We start from the raw sequence: 19,923 nt of genomic DNA, 5'->3' as shown, positions 1-19,923 counted from the left end.
CAGCAGGGACAGGAGGCGGATTACAAACATTGTTAAGACTGTGAGTAAAGGTAATAACGTTGATGTGGTGGTGCATCTTGGCACAAATGATTTGTCCCAGAGAAATGTTAATGTAGTAAAAAGAGATTTTCAATGTCTAAGTGTGGAGCTGGGTAAAATAACTGATTCAGTGACTTTCTCAGAGGTGTTACCGGTTTGTGGCCAAGAGGATAAAACAACGTGTATCAGAGAGTTTAATGTGTGGTTAAGGCAGTGGTGTAAAGCTGAAGGTTTTGGCTATGTAAGTCATGATGTCAGTAGGTGGTCTAATAGGGAGTTGTTTAAGAGGGATGGTTTGCATCCATCATACAGAGGTACCCAGGTGCTCGGTGAGGAATTCAGAACTTTTTTGGACAGGCATTTAAACTAGGTAAAGGGGACAGAGATGTAACTGATGTGGGTGATTTCTGTCCCCGACCAATGAGGATAAAGCAGTTTTTGGAAGCTTATGAAAAGGGAGCTGCAAATAATATAGATGTAGTTGTTGATGATAAGGGGCAAACTAATAACGAAAATAATGTTCTTCGGGTAATGTGCACAAATGCTCGAAGCTTGAGCAACAAGCTCTGTGAATTAATGGCCATAATATCTAGAGATAATTTGGACCTGGTTGCCATAACTGAGACATGGTTTAAGGATTCTAATGAATGGGAAATATCCATACCAGGATATACACTGTATAGGAAGGATAGAATAGAGAGAAGGGGAGGTGGAGTAGCCATTTATATTAAAGAAAGTCTAAAAACAACACTAATTCAAAATACGTGTCAAGATCTAGAGACTCTCTGGATTTGCATGCAAAATAAAGAAGGTTCTGTCATTAGAATTGGGGTGATCTATAGGCCTCCAGGGCAATCCGAGGAATATGACAACAAGATGGTGGATGAAATTACCCAAATGGCAGTAAAGGGAGATATTGTGGTTATGGGTGATTTCAACATGCCTGATGTTGACTGGAATATCCCCAGTGCCCTTACATGCAAAAGTAAGAATATAGTAGAGGCCTTTACAGGAGCAGCTCTGGCACAGCTGGTTAAGACACCAACTAGAGGGGAGAATATTCTAGATTTAGTTTTTACGAATGGGAATTGGGTTTCAGATGTCAAGGTGGGAGAAAATTTAGGTTGCAGTGACCATCTATGTTTGTGGTTTGATGTAAAAACTCATTGTGAGCAATCCTATAATGCAACCAAAGTATTGGATTTTAGAAAAACAAATTTTAATGCAATGGGAGAATATTTAGATAATGAATTAAAGGGGAGGGATAAAATGGCAGGAGCGAGCATCCAGTGGACTGTATTAAAAAAGGCCATCTTAAAAGCCACTGGACTGTATGTAAGACAAATAACTAAAGGTAAAAGGAAGAAGAAACCGCTATGGTTTAGCAGTGATGTAAGGGCTATAGTCAATGAAAAAAAGGCTGCCTATAGGAGGTATAAAGAGTCTGGAAGTATAGCCGATAGGGAGGTATATAAAATGAGACAGAAGGAGGTGAAACAGATAATATATGCTGCTAAAGCCTCAAAAGGGGAAGAAATTGCCAAATCTGTAAAGAAGGGGGATAAAACCTTCTTCAGATATATTAATGATAAGAAGAAGAAAAACTGCGGCATCACGAAGCTTAGTACCGGGAATAATACATGCATTAATGGGAATAAGGAGATCGCTGACCATTTCAATAGCTACTTCTGTTCAGTTTTCTCAAAAGACACCTTACAAAATAATACTATAGAGGGATATAGCATTGCTTCCAGCTGTACGGATTCAGCTCCAGTGATCTCAGAAGCCGATGTCTTAGAAGAACTCGAACAATTAAAGATAAATAAGGCAATGGGTCCAGATGGCATCCACCCCAGAGTTCTTAAAGAACTCAGATCTGTCATTGCTACCCCCCTGACTGATTTGTTTAACCAATCCTTGTTAACAGGAGAAGTTCCTGAGGATTGGAGAATGGCCAGTGTTGTGCCTATTCACAAGAAGGGCAGTAGAGAAGAAGCTGGTAACTACAGGCCAGTTAGCTTGACATCAGTTGTAGTTAAAATGATGGAGACTCTACTCAAAAAGAGGATAAATCAGCACCTAAAAAACAATAACTTATTAGACCCAAATCAGCATGGCTTTACTGAAGGCAAATCATGTCAGACTAATCTCATTGATTTCTTTGACTATGTCACAAAGGTGTTGGATGAAGGTGGTGCCGTGGATATTGCCTACCTGGACTTCAGCAAAGCCTTTGATACGGTTCCACATAAAGAGCTGATAGATAAATTAGTGAAGATTGGACTTAATCCCTGGATAGTTCAATGGATTTGCAGCTGGCTGAAGCGTAGACATCAGAGAGTTATTGTTAATGGCAAGTATTCTGAGCAGAGTCAGGTTACAAGCGGTGTGCCACAAGGATCTGTTCTGGGTCCTATTCTTTTTAATATATTTGTGAGTGACATAGGGGAAGGTTTGGTAGGGAAGGTTTGCCTATTTGCCGATGACTCTAAAGTGTGCAATAGGGTTGATATTCCTGGAGGCGTCTGTAATATGGTAAATGATTTAGCTTTACTAGATAAATGGTCTAAGCAATGGAAACTGCAGTTTAATGTTTCCAAATGTAAAATAATGCACTTGGGGAAAAGGAATCCTCAATCTGAGTATTGTATTGGCAGTTCAGTGTTGGCAAATACTTCAAAAGAAAAGGATTTAGGGGTAGTGATTTCTGACAGTCTCAAAATGGGTGAACAGTGCAGTCAGGCGGTAGGGAAAGCAAGTAGGATGCTTGGCTGCATAGCTAGAGGTATAATAAGCAGGAAGAGGGAGATTATGATCCCACTATATAGAATGCTGGTGAGACCACATTTGGAATACTGTGTTCAGTTCTGGAGACCTCACCTACAAAAAGATATTGACAAAATTGAACGGGTCCAAAGACGGGCTACAAGAATGGTGGAAGGTCTTAAGCATAAAACGTATCAGGAAAGACTTAATGAACTCAATCTGTATAGTCTGGAGGACAGAAGGAAAAGGGGGGACATGATCGAAACATTTAAATATATTAAATGGTTAAATAAGGTCCAGGAGGGAAGTGTTTTTAATAGGAAAGTGAACACAAGAACAAGGGGACACAATCTGAAGTTAGTTGGGGGAAAGATCAAAAGCAACATGAGAAAATATTATTTTACTGAAAGAGTAGTAGATCCTTGGAACAAACTTCCAGCAGATGTGGTAGATAAATCCACAGTAACTGAATTTAAACATGCCTGGGATAAACATATATCCATCCTAAGATAAAATACAGAAAATAGTATAAGGGCAGACTAGATGGACTATGAGGTCTTTTTCTGCCGTCAGACTTCTATGTTTCTATGTTTCTAAGCATAAGTGAGTGTTGAGAAATTATCCCTGCCAATACTTAGAATTATTAAGAAAATTCCTTTTAAACAGGCACATAGTCCTAAACTAAATTAGAATGATGTCACAGCATTAAGATGTTTAGAGTTGGTCAATCGGTAACTCACACAAATGTAACATTTTGATCATTTGTTTGAAATATCTTTTAAAAGAACATTCTCCAATTGCACCATACGATGCAACTACCTAGATAAATGCTTGTTTGTTAAGGAATTGCAACTTGCATTATTAATAGTCAGAATGAAGTGAGAGATATATTACCATTTATTATTAGGTTTGATCATGTCACTACATAAAAATGAAAGGAATGATTCTGCTCCTTTGCAGGACTTTAGAAAGCCATGGATAATTATTTTAGATTGCAAAAGTTCCAAACCACATGAATAGTTAATATTAATAATGCTAAGAATTGTAGAACAGTGTTTATTAGACTGTGATAATATTATCAAATCAAGCTTTTATTATGGCCCTAAAGACCAATATAACCTGTTACTATTAAAGCACACAAGGAACTTGATTGTATGTTGATTCAAAACATCAACATACATTTTTTCCCATATTTAACTTAGTTTGTACTTCAAACAAAATATTGAGATAAGAAGGGATGTGTCAAATGCATTAAATATATTGTAGCTTGGTTATACTGGTCTATGATCATAATAAAGGTTTGATATGATTTCTATGTAGCTTAGTAAAAAGATAAAATACCAGAGACGCTCTAAAATATTATAATGAAAAAATAATACTGTATGGCATCTATGTGACAGGTATATAAACAAAAGAAAAATTAAGAAAGAAAAATGACAAGTTATTTTAATGTGGGGATGGGCGGGCCTATAAACAAACACACACATGATTCTCTCTCTCAAACACACAAAAGCCACCTTTCATATTACACTTGTTCTTATTTAAATAATCCCTAGCAAATGTAACATCTTTTGTCCAAACACCAACTGACATGAAAAAGATAATCCTTTGCACATAAGAAATGACAGGTCGCATTGTAAAAATAGAAAACGTATCCAGAATTTATATATCTATGACAAATCCTTTATAAAACAATTCCATAGCTAAAACATTAGATTCCAAAAGGCATGCTTTCATTTCCCTATCAGATTCATTGAAAAGAGATTTAACAAGCAGCCATGCTCTTATTATATTTTACTATTGTAACCACTACTATATAATTTTGCATTCAGTAGCAACTGCTGTTTAAGTACAAAACCAAGCATATGAGCATTATCAGAGTAGTGATTTCTGGGTAATCCAATAGTGTTTCTCTGACATAATTTATATTTTATTATTATAATTTTGTGTTTGTTATACTGTGGTGCCTCTACCTAAGAACGCCTCTACTTACGAACTTTTCTAGATAAGAACCGAGTGTTCAAGATTTTTTTTGCCTCTTCTCAAGAACCATTTTCCACTTACAAACCCGAGCCTCTGAAACTGTAACCGGAAAAGGCAGGGAGAAGCCTTCATGGGGCCTCTCTAGGAATCTCCTGGGAGGAAACAGGGCCAGAAAAGGTGGGGAGAAGCCTCCGTGGGGCCTCTCTAGGAATCTCCTGGGAGGAAACAAGGCCAGAAAAGGTGGGGGAAGCCTCCGTGGGGCCTCTCTAGAAATCTCCTGGGAGGAAACAGGGCCAGAAAAAATGGGGAGAAGGTTCAGTGGGGCCTCTAGGAATCTCCACCCTCCCTTTGGTTTCCCCAATCGCACACATTATTTGCTTTTACATTGATTACTATGGGAAAAATTGCTTCTTCTTACAAACTTTTCAGAACCTGATCACGGAATGAATTAAGTTCGTAAGTAGAGGTACCGCTGTATTTATATCCTACACTTCCTCTACAAACTGGCTTCTACAGTTAATCCTTGTTTAATATTTGCCCATTTAGTGACAGTTCAAAGTCATGACAATGGTGAAAAAAGTAACTTTAGGACCAATCCTCTCACTTACGCTGGTCACGGTGTCCCTACAGTCACATGATGGAGATTCAAGTGTGTCATAGCTGAGTGACATTTTCAGCTGTCACACACATCCTACAATCACACAACCCTTCACAGTTGACTTCCGATTGAATGCTTCCCTTTCTGACAAGTCAATGGAGAAGCTGGCAGTAAAATGTCAAGTCACAATCACGTGACATCTCATTTAATAACGGCGGGTGATTTGCATAACAATCATAGTAGAAGTGAGATTGTAAGTTGTTGCGATGTGATGTCTGGCTTAACGACTGACTTGCTCAACAACACAGTTTGCCAGTCACAATTGCGATGATCAAGTGAGGACTACCTGTGTGAGGATCTCCCTATATTTTATCCTAGCACAACTGAATGAGGAAAGTTGGGTTGAGAGACAGTGATGGGCCCAAAGTTACCTTATGACCTTTTGCGACTGAGTATAACTGGATCCTGTGTTTTCCCACTCCTAGTCCAACATCTTCACTACTTGCCACATAAGCTCTTACTTAATTCTCTCATTTGGATGCTGGACAAGGTTCATTGATGCTTGTATTAGAGGCAACAAATTGCACTGATTCGGTTCAATTCAGCTGTAACTGTACCAAGACCACAAATGTGCCAAAGGTGCTTTTTCAAAAAGTAACTGAAAGTCCAGTTGCCTTTTAAAAAGCACCTTTGGACCAACCATGAGCTGGATAACTGAGAATTTCCATAGACACAAGAGTGCCAGTTATCCCATAAAGTAATACAGCTCCATGTTTACTGACACTTTCATTCCCTGTTTGCTAAGGATAATTTCATGAAGGTTTCTTCTCCTTCATCTGCACAATTACTCTGAAAAATTCCCTCCTGAAAAGAGAAAGGGTGGGAGAAGGATCCAAAGCTAAACATGTTATAAGTGTGGAGGAAATGAGAAATTGCATCACTAATAATAATATAATAATAGGAGTTGAATAGTCACTCATGCCCTCATCACCTCGAAGCTCGACTACTGTAATGCTCTCTACATGGGGCTACCTTTGAAGAATGTTCGGAAACTTCAGATCGTGCAGAATGCAGCTGCGAGAGCAATCATGGGCTTCCCTAGGTATGCCCATGTTACTCCAACACTCCGTAGTCTCTGCATTGGTTGCCGATCAGTTTCTGGTCACAATTCAAAGTGTTGGTTATGACCTATAAAGCCCTTCATGGCATCGGGCCAGAATATCTCCGGGATCGCCTTCTGCCGCACGAATCCCAGCGACCGGTTAAGTCCCACAGAGTTGGCCTTCTCCGGGTCCAGTCAACTAAACAATGTCGTCTGGCGGGACCCAGGGGAAGAGCCTTCTCTGTGGTGGCTCCGACCCTCTGGAACCAGCTCCCCCCAGAGATTAGGATTTCCCCCACCCTCCTTGCCTTTCGGAAACTCCTTAAAACCCACCTCTGCCGTCAGGCATGGGGGAATTGAAACACCTCCCTCTTGCCCATGTAGTTTTTGTGTATGATTCGATTGTGTGCTTGTTTTTTATATATTGGGGCTCTTTTGGATTTTTTAACTTAAAACTGTAATTTAGATGGTGAAATATTACATTTGTTACTATGTTTTGTTTACCATTGTTGTGAGCTGCCCCGAGTCTACGGAAAGGGGCGGCATATAAATCCAATAAATCTAATCCAATCTAATCTAACTGTATCTCTATGTATAATCTCATCCGGTAAAGCAAAGGTCAAGATTATGAGAATGCAGGCTGGGACTTGCATGTGAAGATACAGTATGTGTGTCTTTCCTTACTTTTTTTTTTTTTTTTTGGTGAAAGCCAAGCCCATCTTAGGTATGTTATAAATAATAATGTGACAAGCAACGGCAATGCATGAGATGAATACGCAGGCTGAAAAAATAAATACTTCTAACTTTTTTCTCTACTGGCAGTTGGGGGTGTAGTTTCTCATAGAGATCCTGGTTAATGCATCATGTATGCACAATCCATAATTCCATTTTTGAAAATTGAACTCACTCAAGTCACACTGCTTCATTTAATTTAATATGATTATTTTTGTATATATTAATTGTTAATTTTGTCCAGAAGACGCAATGGAATATTTGTACAGGAAATCACAGGTATTCATTTCAGAGGGACCAATTCACAGTGATTGCAATTTTAGAGGGATAAAACTTAAAAAGTCTGCATGTTGCCCACAAATATATGGATACATACATACATACATATACACATCTGAATTATGTGCTGAGTTTGGATCTCACCTGATAAAGTTATATTGTTATTTAGCCTTGCTGTTTTTATACAGTAATCTTTTCCATGATTACTTAAAACAAAAGGCAACACCGATGGGTAATAGATAACATTAAAAAGACAATGTATATCAGCATACACTCAGTGTAAACTTGTAATATCTTGTCTACCATTTTAGCAGATTGTAATGCTTTTGGATACAGTGTTAAGATGGGGATAAGGAGAGCATAGAGATAATTGATCATTGGGGATAAGATTAGCAGATTCCAACAAGGAGCAGCCAGCTACCCAAACCGTTTCTATTCAGATGGCTTCAAGTGTCTCATTATGTAATGACGGTAGGTCCTGTGCGGCCAGTTCTCTCATGTAGCTGGGAAAGCATCAGTGCAATAGAGATGAGAGGAGCCAACATGACCTGCCAAAAAGAAAGAGAAAGAAAAAAAAATGAAGAGGAACATTGGTCAAGATTTTGGAAACCAATGTCAGGTTTGAGAAGTCAGTAGCCAGGGTAGAGGTCAAAACCACTATGAGTATATTTCATGCCATCTACAAGGGTCGTCCAGAAAGTAATGCACTACATTTTTTTTCTCAGCCTACAGTAAGGGTACAAATGTGAAACTTGAGATATACATTATTTGAATTGTCAGGAATCAGTGTGTAAGTTTTGCGTTTCTTCAGCTGGATCAGTGTTTCAAAATGGCATCTATAAGTGATATACGTTACAAGCAGCATGTCGTCATTGAATTTCTCACTGCAGAGAAAGAAACTGTTGGGAAAATTCACAAATGTTTGTGTACGGTTTATGGAGAATCTGCAGTCGACAGAAGTATGGTTAGTCACTGGGCACGGAGGGTGAGGCCATTACAATGCAGAAATGGCTTAGTGACCAGAACAAGGAGTGGTACCGACAGGGCATGCACGTCCTTGTGTCTTGCTAGAGGAGGAAGGCCATAGAACGGGATGGAAAGAACAGTTTTCTACTTAAGAACCAGAACAAACTGGGATTCTAGAAACCTGCATAGACTCAGTCCCACTGGGATGTCTGCTGGCTGTGCTCAAAGATGGCAGCCATGACTGTAATCAAAACTTCCTTTTTAAAAAAAAATGAGCATCAGACATCATGGCTGTTACCTTGACATTTCTGACCAGATCCTGCAGACACCCTCCCAACACTCCTGCATAGCTTTAATTTGGAAAACAAGTTTCAAATTCTCACACTATGAAACAGGAATCCTGGAAGCATTCAACATATAGTATGTCTTGAAATCAGAGATAGAAAACAAACCTTTAATATTTCATATACCTCACAAAATAAAATGAGTCCTAATTCCTTTATTTTTCTTCCTAGTTTCTCCCTGCTTTTCCACAAGTGCAAGATCTGCTTTCTTTGCAGCATTGATCCATTGCAGCAGGAATGTTTACAAATTAGAATTAGAGCATCAGCACGGCCAATAAATCTATGATCCAATAATTTAAGTAACATAGTCTTCTAAATCAGATACTAATGATATCAGAGTGATACAGTGGTTGCACATGAATGAAAAAGATTATCTAGGGGAAAATCCCCCCAAAATGATGACACAGCTTGGCAATATAATCTACCTGTGGATCCTCATATATTTTGGGTGCATCTTTTTCATAGCTGTCAATATATAGTCGTACAGTTGCTCCAGCACTTCCTGTGCCACTAAGTCTGAAAATGATGCGAGAACCATCAGCAAAGATGAGCCTCAAACCCTGAAAAGAAAGAGAAAAAGAAAAAGAAAAGAATTTCAGGGTTCCTGAAATCTATTCTATTTGATTTTCATTGGCTTCTGGCTATTATATGGCAATCATAATAGTATGCCTGAAAAGAAAAGATAAGCTCCTAATTTTTATTTTGCTATGCAGAACTGCAAGTGCTTCAGAATATGTAGGAATTAAACATTAATTTATGAACTGGCATTTTATATACCATTCTTTCCCAAATAAGTTACCTTTCTTAAGTATCTTTGCATGTTTTGATCAAACTAGTTCAGTAAACATAGGATCCTGGCAATCATAGATATAATTTATCTTGGCCATATCCTTTCAGAATAAGCTACCAAAGCTAGCCAAGCTTTAATTAAAATAAGCAATGGAATCCCAAAATTCTAGTACTGTTAATTCAACTGTAGTCATATTGTAATTTTATCCTCCTTTCCTTCTCCTAAACCAGTCATAAAAGGAGTTCCAAATTTTATAGTAGACAGAATCTTCTTTGGAATTTCTAGGTGACTTTCTGTTCTCATATTAATAAAAACTTGGTTAGTTTTTTTTAATATTAGTCAAGGCCAACTAGATGCTAATAAATAATGAATATTAAAATATTGTGTGTTATGAGTTGTTTTGTTAAATCACTGCTCTCGATAGTGACATGTATAGAAAACTATTTATTAGTAAACATTTATTAATTTCTAAACACGAAAATATCAGTGCTTCTACTATGCTGTAAATAATCATCACCACTATCATCATAATCAGCATCCATCTGAATTCTTTAAACAGGTAAGAAATCCAGGTAAAAGTAATTTTCACTTTTACCGCAACTGCGAATAAAAGTAACTTAATTTGAATTTTGTTTAATTTTTACTAAAGTATGTATAGGGCTAAAAGTAACATTGTTAAATATATTGGTAAAAGGACATTTCCTCCAGATACTAAAACTTCCAGTTTAAACATTTTGCCAACCTGATTCCTTGAAATGCTTCCATCTACAGGATCGCTGTATTCAAAATTATCAGCTTTTTCCACAACAAATGATTTGTCACCAGCTGACAACTTCTTGCCCACAAAGGACCGGTCGAAGAACAGAGTCTCTAGATCTTTCATCATCCGGTTAGCACCATCAGCTTCCACCTCTTCATAATCATATCTAGGAATAATCAGGAAATTTTGTTCATAGAAACACAGATTGCAACCGGCCGGCCAAGCCCCTGTTTTGTTTTACAACTTTGTGTCCAATCATTTATTCCTCTTTTCAGGCAAAAGAGAGAAGGGCTATGATGCTAAAGACCAATGCCATAAATCCAGCATTAATTTGCATTATTTAAAATAAATGATAGAATTGTATTTATTCCCCCCTCTATTCATTGGCCTGGTGTTTAGCTAAGTTTGGATAAGATCATTTCATGAATATTTATTTATTAAATTTAGAGTCATATGAGACTATTTTCTGAAATAAAAAAGATGGAAATGTTTATTCATATACATACACATAGTATAACTGCTATGTATGTGCGCACATTTTAAATAATTAACTAAATTATTAGTATAGCCTCCCATCTCAGTGTAGTGACTCTGGGCAGTGAACAATTCTAAAACAATTAAAACAGTTTAAAGCAATACAAAAAATGAATATAGACAGCAGCTGAAACAATTATGAGTACAATTTTAGTACAGCTAAGAAACAGTGTCCTTGACACATTTGAGACTCGAGGCCTGGACACTAGCCAAGGTTTTAAGGCTTTGAAAAAGGCCAACTGGGTTGGGGCCATCTAGTCTCTGAATGAAAGATGTTCCAAAGGGCAAGGGCTATAGCAGCAAAAGCACGTCTCCTGGTGCCTGCCAGCTGACATTGCTATTGAACTAAATTCCCTGACCATTCCTATAAGTTTTATTTATAACTCTTACTTTTTGACTCAAAAGACACTCAATTTCTTCAAGCATATTGTATTTGTCGGAGTATAAGACATGCCTTTTCCTAAATGTGGCTGAAAATTTGGGCGCGTCTTATACTCCTAAAGTAACCCTGCCCACTTGCCGACCCCTATCCTTCGGCCTCCATGCGTCTTCTTCCTGGCTGCAGAGATTGCCACTGACAATGGCTTGTGTTTTAGGGCTCTGCCCATTGCATTTTCAGCCTCTAAATGCTTGCATGATGCCCAGAATGGTTATGCAGGACAGATGCTGCCTTCTCCTACCTGATCCACACTTTGCCTGCTTTAGTCACTGGAGCTTCCTCCGAGGATCAGCTGTGCTTTTGAAACTGTTTTTCAGCCCAAACATGAGCTAAGCAATCTTCTGTGTTTTGCCTGCTTTCCTAATTGCTGCTCCCTCCGACAATCAGCTGTGCTTTAGAAGCATAGCTCCAACCGTCCCCAACTTCAAAACCAGTGAGCGAACTAATTTGCTGAAGCTGACCAGGCTAAGGACTAACCAGATAAATACCTGGTATGTAGAATCTCTCCCCAAACTAAGGTGCATCTCATACTCCGGTGTATCTTATACTCCGAAAAATACAGTAATTAAATTTTGTCATGCTAATATGTATGATATGCAACTATTTGACTTATAAGCATACTTAAGTTAATTCATAAATATTAGTTTTATGTTTGCCATAGAGTATGTTTTACATCCTAGAATAAAGACTGTAATAAAGCATTCTTGATATTTAATGGCAACTTTTTGCATGTAATTGTTGGTAAAGACTTTTCCAAGCTGAGCTTGACTCCAAGTGAAAAGTATTGGTACTTCTATGTAATTTTCAGTAAGAAGGAACAATAAGACCCGCTTTGCTGTTGCATTCATCCAGGAGGTTTCAACTTCTCATTTTGGCCTCTAGCCTTGGGATTCCTTAGTGGTCTTTTCTTCATATACCATGCAAGACTCTCCCTGTTTAGTTCCCTAGGTAAGATGATATCAGCCAGGCACTGTAACCTGCTGAGATATGCACTATATTCAAATATAGTCATGTTACGATCAACATTAAGAAGCTAAGGAAGTTTAAGAAAGTGAATCCATGGGGAGAGATAAAATCCACATTTAGAAACCTCTTCACTTCCGTTACTTCAAAGTGGGAGAGGACTCTGGGAACTAATCAATGAAAGTATTAGATATGCTGTGTTTTTAAAAATCTCTCACTCTGCAGACATGTCCCTGAAATAGCCCAGAAAGTACAGAAGCAACAAAGATGATATTTATGGGAGGGGAATGCTGAATACGTAGGTCAAAAACAGACACACCCTGCTTCCTAAACTAGTCACATCTAATGGGCAGATTACTTGGTAAATTCTCCCTCCCACAAACCATGTATCTTCTCCATAAGCTACCTAAGACTGCCACTTTCTACAAAGACAATGAATAATTATGTAACATCATCATAGGGTTTGAGTAGGTGGAAATTAATGTAAAGCCAGGGTGGGCAACTAGGGCTCCATTATGACATGTGGACTTCAACTCCAGAATTCCTGAACCATCCCAATAATGCGGCAATTAAGAAAATTGTGTTGATATTACAAAATTATGCAATGTGAAATTTTTGCAGGGTTTTTAAAAATTAAATATCAAACAGTTCTAGATATAAATTGGAAATCCACAGCAGATAGAAGAAAATCAATTCTGGTATACTGTGGGAACCTGAAACATTCACAAAGCTTCTATATCTCTAATTTGGAACCTTACTTTCAAACAGCAAATGCTGCATTCAGTTTACATAACAGAGTTTAAAAACAGAATTCTTGATTCCCAAGAATGTGTGTCCTTTAATTATATTATTTCATGGAAGCTGAACTTAAAATATTTTATCCATTCTAATTAAACACATCTCAGATCTAAGAAATTACTACCTTGTGAAGAAATTCCGCCCATATTGTTGCCAGTGATCTTTCAGGATTGATTCCACGCTCTGTTTTCGGGTAGCTATAATCGATAACCATGCCAACACTGCCCAGAGCCCATCTTTTTCACGAATATGATCCGATCCTGCAGCACAGACAGATAAACAGCATACAAATGGAGTCAATCCTTCATCTAAGTGAAGAATGATGGAACAGAGCAGGATTGGATAACCTGTGGCCCACCAGGTAGGTGGCCCACTACGTATGGACCACCTTTAAAGTACTGAACGACACGGGACCAACTTATCTGTGAGACACCTCTTCCTATGGATATGTGCCTGTTTCATTAGATCTCACAGAGTGGATGAGATCCACATCCCTTATGTCAAATGTTACCATACTGACTTTTATGTTTTTAAAATGGTTTGTGAGGCGTCCAGAGTTATGGTAATATACTGTACATCTTATAAATAAACACATATGTTAGGCCTGTCTTTCTCTATCTTTGAAACAGAATGACCCCACATAATCCAGGCACATAGATAGAAGTAGTAGATGTCACTGCAGAAAGAATTCAGATAAATAAAAATTCTAGCTATGTATGTTTCACTAGCAAATATCAGATGTATGGTTACAATGTGGGAACTAATATTTTGCAGATTTCATTCCTTATTTGCTATTAGAAATCCTCAATCTGAGTATTGCATTGGCAGTTCTGTGTTAGCAAAAACTTCACAAGAGAAGGATTTAGGGGTAGTGATTCTCAAAATGGGTGAGCAGTGTGGTCGGGCGATAGGAAAAGCAAGTAGGATGCTTGGCTGCATAGCTAGGGGTATAACAAGCAGGAAGAGGGAGATTGTGATCCCCTTATATAGAGCGCTGGTGAGACCACATTTGGAGTACTGTGTTCAGTTCTGGAGATCTCACCTACAAAAAGATATAGACAAAATTGAACAGGTCCAAAGACGGGCTACAAGAATGGTGGAAGGTCTTAAGCATAAAACGTATCAGGAAAGACTTAATGAACTCAATCTGTATAGTCTGGAGGACAGAAGGAAAAGAGGGGACATGATCGAAGCATTTAAATATGTTAAAGGGTTAAATAAGGTTCAGGAGGTAAGTGTTTTTAATAGGAAAGTGAACACAAGAACAAGGGGACACAATCTGAAGTTAGTTGGGGGAAAGATCAAAAGCAACATGAGAAAATATTATTTCACTGAAAGAGTAGTAGATCCTTGGAACAAACTTCCAGCAGACGTGGTTGGTAAATCCACAGTAACTGAATTTAAACATGCTTGGGATAAAAATATATCCATTGTAAGATAAAATACAGGAAATAGTATAAGGGCAGACTAGATGGACCACGGGGTCTTTTTCTGCCGTCAGTCTTTTATATGTTTCTATGTTTCTATTATAAAGTTAGTTCACTTATAATTATTACTCTATAGAAACATTTTTAATCTAAATTATGTTGATCAGGTAAAACAGATCTGAATCCATTATTCTCAACCTACTCCTTTATCTTACTTCACGGGTAGTGGCTAAATTCATCTATCATGCTAAGCTAAAGCTGGACAACCTATGTTGGTTTGAGGGCCACACCAGGCTCTGAGTGGCATGTCAAGGGCTACACCCTCTAAAGCAGTAAGAGTAAGGACCCAAATGGGAAGGGGTAGGGGGATATCAAGGGTAAAAGCAGTGCTTGGCATTACTTAGAACATTTCTAATGTCCTTTTAACATTTTGGAGTCCACCAATCTAGAGATCACAAAAGGGAGTTTCATTTTACCTCCAAGCCATGCTTTTCAAACTTTACAGTAAAATTTGGTGTGCAATACTAATGGTTTGTTTTTCAAGTCATGTCTAGTTTCAGATAGATTGCAAAGCACATAATAGGCTTCATAAAAAGCACTAACTGAATTTACCTGTCACCTGGTTGATAAGACAAAGGAACTAAAGTTGAACTTCTTGCAATGTGTAAATCTAGCCACTATTACATGAATGTGCTCTCTGTTCAGGTCTTAAAAGTCTAGAGGTCTTGTTTGGGGAAAAATGAGGTACTAATGTTGTAACAAAAATAATTAATAGTAGGAATGTTTACGTACCAGTACCAAAACTCTCCTCTCCACACAGAGAGAGTTTGTTTGCATCCATCAGATTTCCAAAGAACTTCCAACCTGTTGGAGTTTCATATAAAGCAATCTTTGTAGCATTGGCCACCCTTCAAAAGACAGGAATAATAGCACCGTTATTGATGAATGACTTACTGTAGAAACACAGGAACTTCTGTTGGGTATCTTATTTCATAAGCAAGATCACAAATCCCATGTTAGAAGTCATCCCTTTCATATTTATTGTATCCAGTCATTAGGTAGCCAGCATTAAGTGAATGTAACCCACATTTCAACTGAGGGAAATTACATTTCAAAGAATGCTAACCATTTATGTACATTTCAAGAAAAGAAGCTACATAAAAAAATAGAGAGTACTTTATTTGTCCAATTCTGTCATTAAAAAGAAAAGAAAAAGGTGATAACTTCACTGGTTGCCATCCAGGTTCTTGAAGCCAAGATCCATTCCAATATATTTAGCAATAATACCATTATTTTCTTCCAAATGTATCTAATTTTATTTGTAACATTTTCCTTCTTTGCGGACTCCTCCCCACATAAAAACTTAAATTAATAAAATTTTAATGAATTCAGTTTAGGTATCACACACCTAATTTAGTGGCACTCTAATATTAAAAACATCCAGTAGTCACAGCTAAGGAACCTCATTCTTAAGCTACCTTAAAATAGAAATCAACTGTAGATAGTCTAAGGTTAAAGTTTTTGGGGTTTGAGGAAGAAACCACAGGTAGTGCATTCCAGGCATTGATCACTCTGTTGCTGAATTCGTATTTTCTGCAGTCAAGTTTGGAACAGTCTACATTAAGTTTGAATCAATTGTGTGCTCATGTATTGTTGTGGTTGAAGCTGAAGAAATCATTGACAGATAGCACATTGTAGTAAATGATTTTATGAACTACATTTAGGTCAGATCGAAGGCAACAACGTTCTAGGCTATCTAAGCCCAAAATTTCAAGTCTGGTGGAATAAGGTATTCTGTTGCAAGCAGAGGAATGGAGAATTCTTCTTGTGAAATATTTTTGGACTCTCTTGATTGTATTGATATCTGATACACAGTGCAGGTTCCAGAAAGGTGAGCTGTATTCAAGAATTGGTCTAGCAAATGTTTTATATGCTCCGGTTAGTATACTGCTCAAAAAAATAAAGGGAACACTCAAATAACACATACTAGATCTGAATGAATGAAATATTCTCATTGAATATTTTATTTGCAGAACTATTCCATTTGCACAACAGCATGTTAAATTGACTGTCAATTAGTGCTGCTTCCTAAGTGGACAGTTTGATTTCATAGAAGTTTGATTTACTTGAAGTCATATTCTGTTTTTTAAGTGTTCCCTTTATTTTTTTGAGCAGTGTAGATTAAGATTGCCATAGAAGAAGCTATGCAAGATTAGATTAATAACTCTTAGTGTCTTTTTGGTGATGTTGTTACAATGGGGTCTGGCACTTAGGTCATTAGATAGGAATATTCCAAGATCCTTGAGAGAGTGAGGGTCATCTACAAGGTCGTATCCTCCAAGCTTGTATTTTGTGTTCTGATTCTTTTTGCCAATGTGTAAGACAGAGCATTTATTGGTTGAGATTTGAAGTTGCCAGTTGTCTGACTATTCTGATACATGGTCAAGGTCTTTGGCAGTATTGTCGGTAGTATTAAATAATTTTACATTGTCAGCAAAGAAAATGCAATTGCTTGTAATATGATCACAGAGGTCATTTATGTAAAATATGAATAGTGTTGGTCCTAGAACGCTGCCTTGAGGGAAACAACTGTTGACAGATGAAGGATTTGATAGGGCACTCCCTATTTTAACTACCTGTTGTCTGTTTGACAAGAATGCAGTTATCCAATCATGAAGGGGACCAGAGATCCAATTAGATTTAAGTTTCAGAAGAAGTTTGTCATGTACCACTGAACCAAAGGCTTTACAGAAGTCTATGTAAATTGTGTATTGTTTTACCCTGCTTGAGATGTGTAGTCTATATGTTTTTGTAGTGTAGGAGTTGCAAGTTACAGGGATAATTTTTTTCTGAAACCGAATTGTTTGCTGGTTGTTGGTTTCTAAGTGGAGGGTAATAGATTTGTTTATGATTGATTCCATGACTTTGCAGGTGATGCAACATAAAGAGATTGGTCTGTAATTTTCAACGTTACTTGGATCTCCTTTTTTAAAGATAGGGATGACTGAAGCTAGTGAACATAAGTTGGGTAAGAAGCTACTTCCGAAGGATTTTTCAAAAATGATGCTTAAAGGTTCAGCTATGGATGAGGAGAGCTTTTTAAAGAACTATGTACATAGTCCATCGCGTCCAATAGATAGGGATGGTTTTAGGTTGCGTAAAGCCTTTCTAATGTTATCATTTGTAAAATTGATTCGTATTAAGATTGTTGTAGTTATTTGTAGTACAACTAGGAAATATAAATAAAATAAATAAAAATGCCTTTTTCAACAAGTAATTTTATTAAAGATACTTAATACTCCTTCCTCCTATTTTCCTCATAATAACAACAACTCTGTGAGGTGGGTTAGGATGAGACAAAGTGACTGGCAAAAAGTCACTCATCCGGCATTCATTTCTAAAATGGGATTAGAACTCCTAATCTTCTTTTTAGCCTGTTGCCATAAACGCAAAACTAAACTGGTTAAAAGATGCATGGGGGAAAACGGGACTATCAGTGACCATGTTGCTCAGCCCAGTTTCTAATCAAGCTCAGTAAGAAAGACTATTCCACTTGTTTTTTTAAAAATTACCTGTCAATTGCTCCACTTGTAGGCATACTTCGGGCAAATCCTCGAACCCCTGTTTGTTGAAAATAAGGTATACTGAAAATATTTGCAGCGATAACAGCAACCGAGTCTGAAGGATTCACGAAGAACCCATGTTTTCCAAGAATCATGTTGCGATCCTAATGAAGGCATTAAAAAAAATGGTGGCATAAATTACCTTGTTGAAAGGTTTCATATTATAACTGGTCTCCTAGGCTGCTCTATCTGCAATTTGAAAAGAAGCACCCAATTTTTTAAATAAACAAAGGCTACAAAACTGAAGTTAATTCCTTTGTATAAAATCCCCATAATCTACAGAATGGCTCTTTAGGCATTTTAAATCAGTTATTTTATGATAGTTCAGAAAGTAAGTAACGTTGAGTCTTTGGTTTTCTCTGAACTGGATTGTTTCTTTACAGATGTTTCATTACCACAGTAGATAATAGCATTAGTGCTAACTATATAATAATGTTACCATTTCATAATGAAACATCTGCAAGAAAACTACCAAGTTCAAAGGGTAACAAGAACCCTGAGGTATAAATATTCCCTCTATTGGTAAATAACTTCTGTTATTTTATACCTTAGTTTGTAATGTATTTTCATACTCGCTGCACAAAAAATTACACCAGCCTTAAGTAAATACATAAACAAGAAATTGAAACTTCGCTATCTTTAACAATCATCGGTAATGGAAAATTTCAGCAGATTCTACTTGCAGTCTTTTAACTCTGTTGTCCAATTATTAGAGAACAGAAGCCCTATCTTTAAACTGAAATGCATATATTTAGATGATTTATGAGCACTGGAGTCTATAATTAAGGCAATGTTATGTCATTATTAATTTTACATACTGCATATAGCTGGAAGACAAAAGCGGAATAATGAATAGCAATTCTCTTGCAATGTTGAGAAATTTGAACCGCAAATTTTGGGTTTGAGACCAGTTTTGCCACTGGTAACATGAGTTTAAAAAAAGAAAAAAGAAGCAGGGATTCACTTAATAGCATGTGTAACTGGAATGATAGTTACATTACCAAATGGAAAAACATGGAAAATGGCACAAGCTATCCAGACTGATTAATGCAGCATTTATTCCTTAAGGATTTGTGACAACTCAGCAGTACTCTTTGAAAACTTTCTATTTAAACTTGGTTTTTCATAGATTAGGAAATGGATTTCAAACTTTTTAACTCCATGGCTTTAACTTTTCTATCCTAAACTATCAGTTCTAAAAATAGCAAGTTAAAGAAGGTTGCCATAAATTACCAGTAGGTATAAAGTAATCCTGGACTGGTAATTGTAGCTGCTCAGAGTTTTTCAGAAAGATGGGAAGTCTTATAATTTGTTTGAATGAATAATTTGTTTAAATAAACAATTGTGACAATGCGGTCTTCTAGTATCCCAAGATACTGTTGCTGAATTTCAGTTGCAACGTAGTTGAAATTTGAGAGCAAGTTTTTGGTTCAAGTTTAAATGATTTTAAGGACGTTAATGGGAATGGTTCACCTCTGAAAGGTTCTTATTCTCATCCTAACCTTAAAACTATCCACACAAGAACCAAAAATTTTAGCCATGCTTCTCTGGGAAAGCCAAAGAGTCACTATCCATTGATACATTTCCGAAAATTTAGTTGTGACCTTCACTCCTTCAAGCAACACCAAATCCTGCCTCTCCACTTAACTAATGCAGACAAACACAATATAATTTATAAGTAACTAATAATTATGATTTTACTCATAGCTTGTCACCTGTTAAAGGTGAGTACTTTTCTAACAGTCAGCACCAAACATGTTTCCCCAGACAACGCCATCAT

At 37.2% G+C, this 19,923-nt stretch overlaps 1 protein-coding gene across 1 annotated transcript in view; it reads right to left on the bottom strand.

Annotated features, from left to right (window-relative positions):
* Positions 1-7,400: 7,400 nt before the first annotated feature.
* The window catches only part of PGM1 (phosphoglucomutase 1), a 39,703-nt gene continuing 27,180 nt past the window's right edge, over positions 7,401-19,923 (bottom strand). Inside the window, exons 6-11 of the mRNA XM_070746068.1 lie at positions 18,093-18,247; positions 15,313-15,428; positions 13,218-13,353; positions 10,342-10,525; positions 9,235-9,369; positions 7,401-8,047 (exon numbers count right to left, since the gene is read on the bottom strand). Of these exons, the coding sequence (XP_070602169.1) occupies positions 7,958-8,047; positions 9,235-9,369; positions 10,342-10,525; positions 13,218-13,353; positions 15,313-15,428; positions 18,093-18,247 (816 nt within the window). The 3' untranslated portion in view covers positions 7,401-7,957. The remainder of the gene's footprint in view (positions 8,048-9,234; positions 9,370-10,341; positions 10,526-13,217; positions 13,354-15,312; positions 15,429-18,092; positions 18,248-19,923) is intronic.

This window comes from Erythrolamprus reginae, chromosome 3 (assembly GCF_031021105.1).
Source record: "Erythrolamprus reginae isolate rEryReg1 chromosome 3, rEryReg1.hap1, whole genome shotgun sequence".
NCBI classification, from domain to species: Eukaryota; Metazoa; Chordata; class Lepidosauria; order Squamata; family Dipsadidae; genus Erythrolamprus; species Erythrolamprus reginae.
Note: the sequence above shows the minus strand (reverse complement) of the source record. Positions and strands in the feature narration are given on the sequence as shown.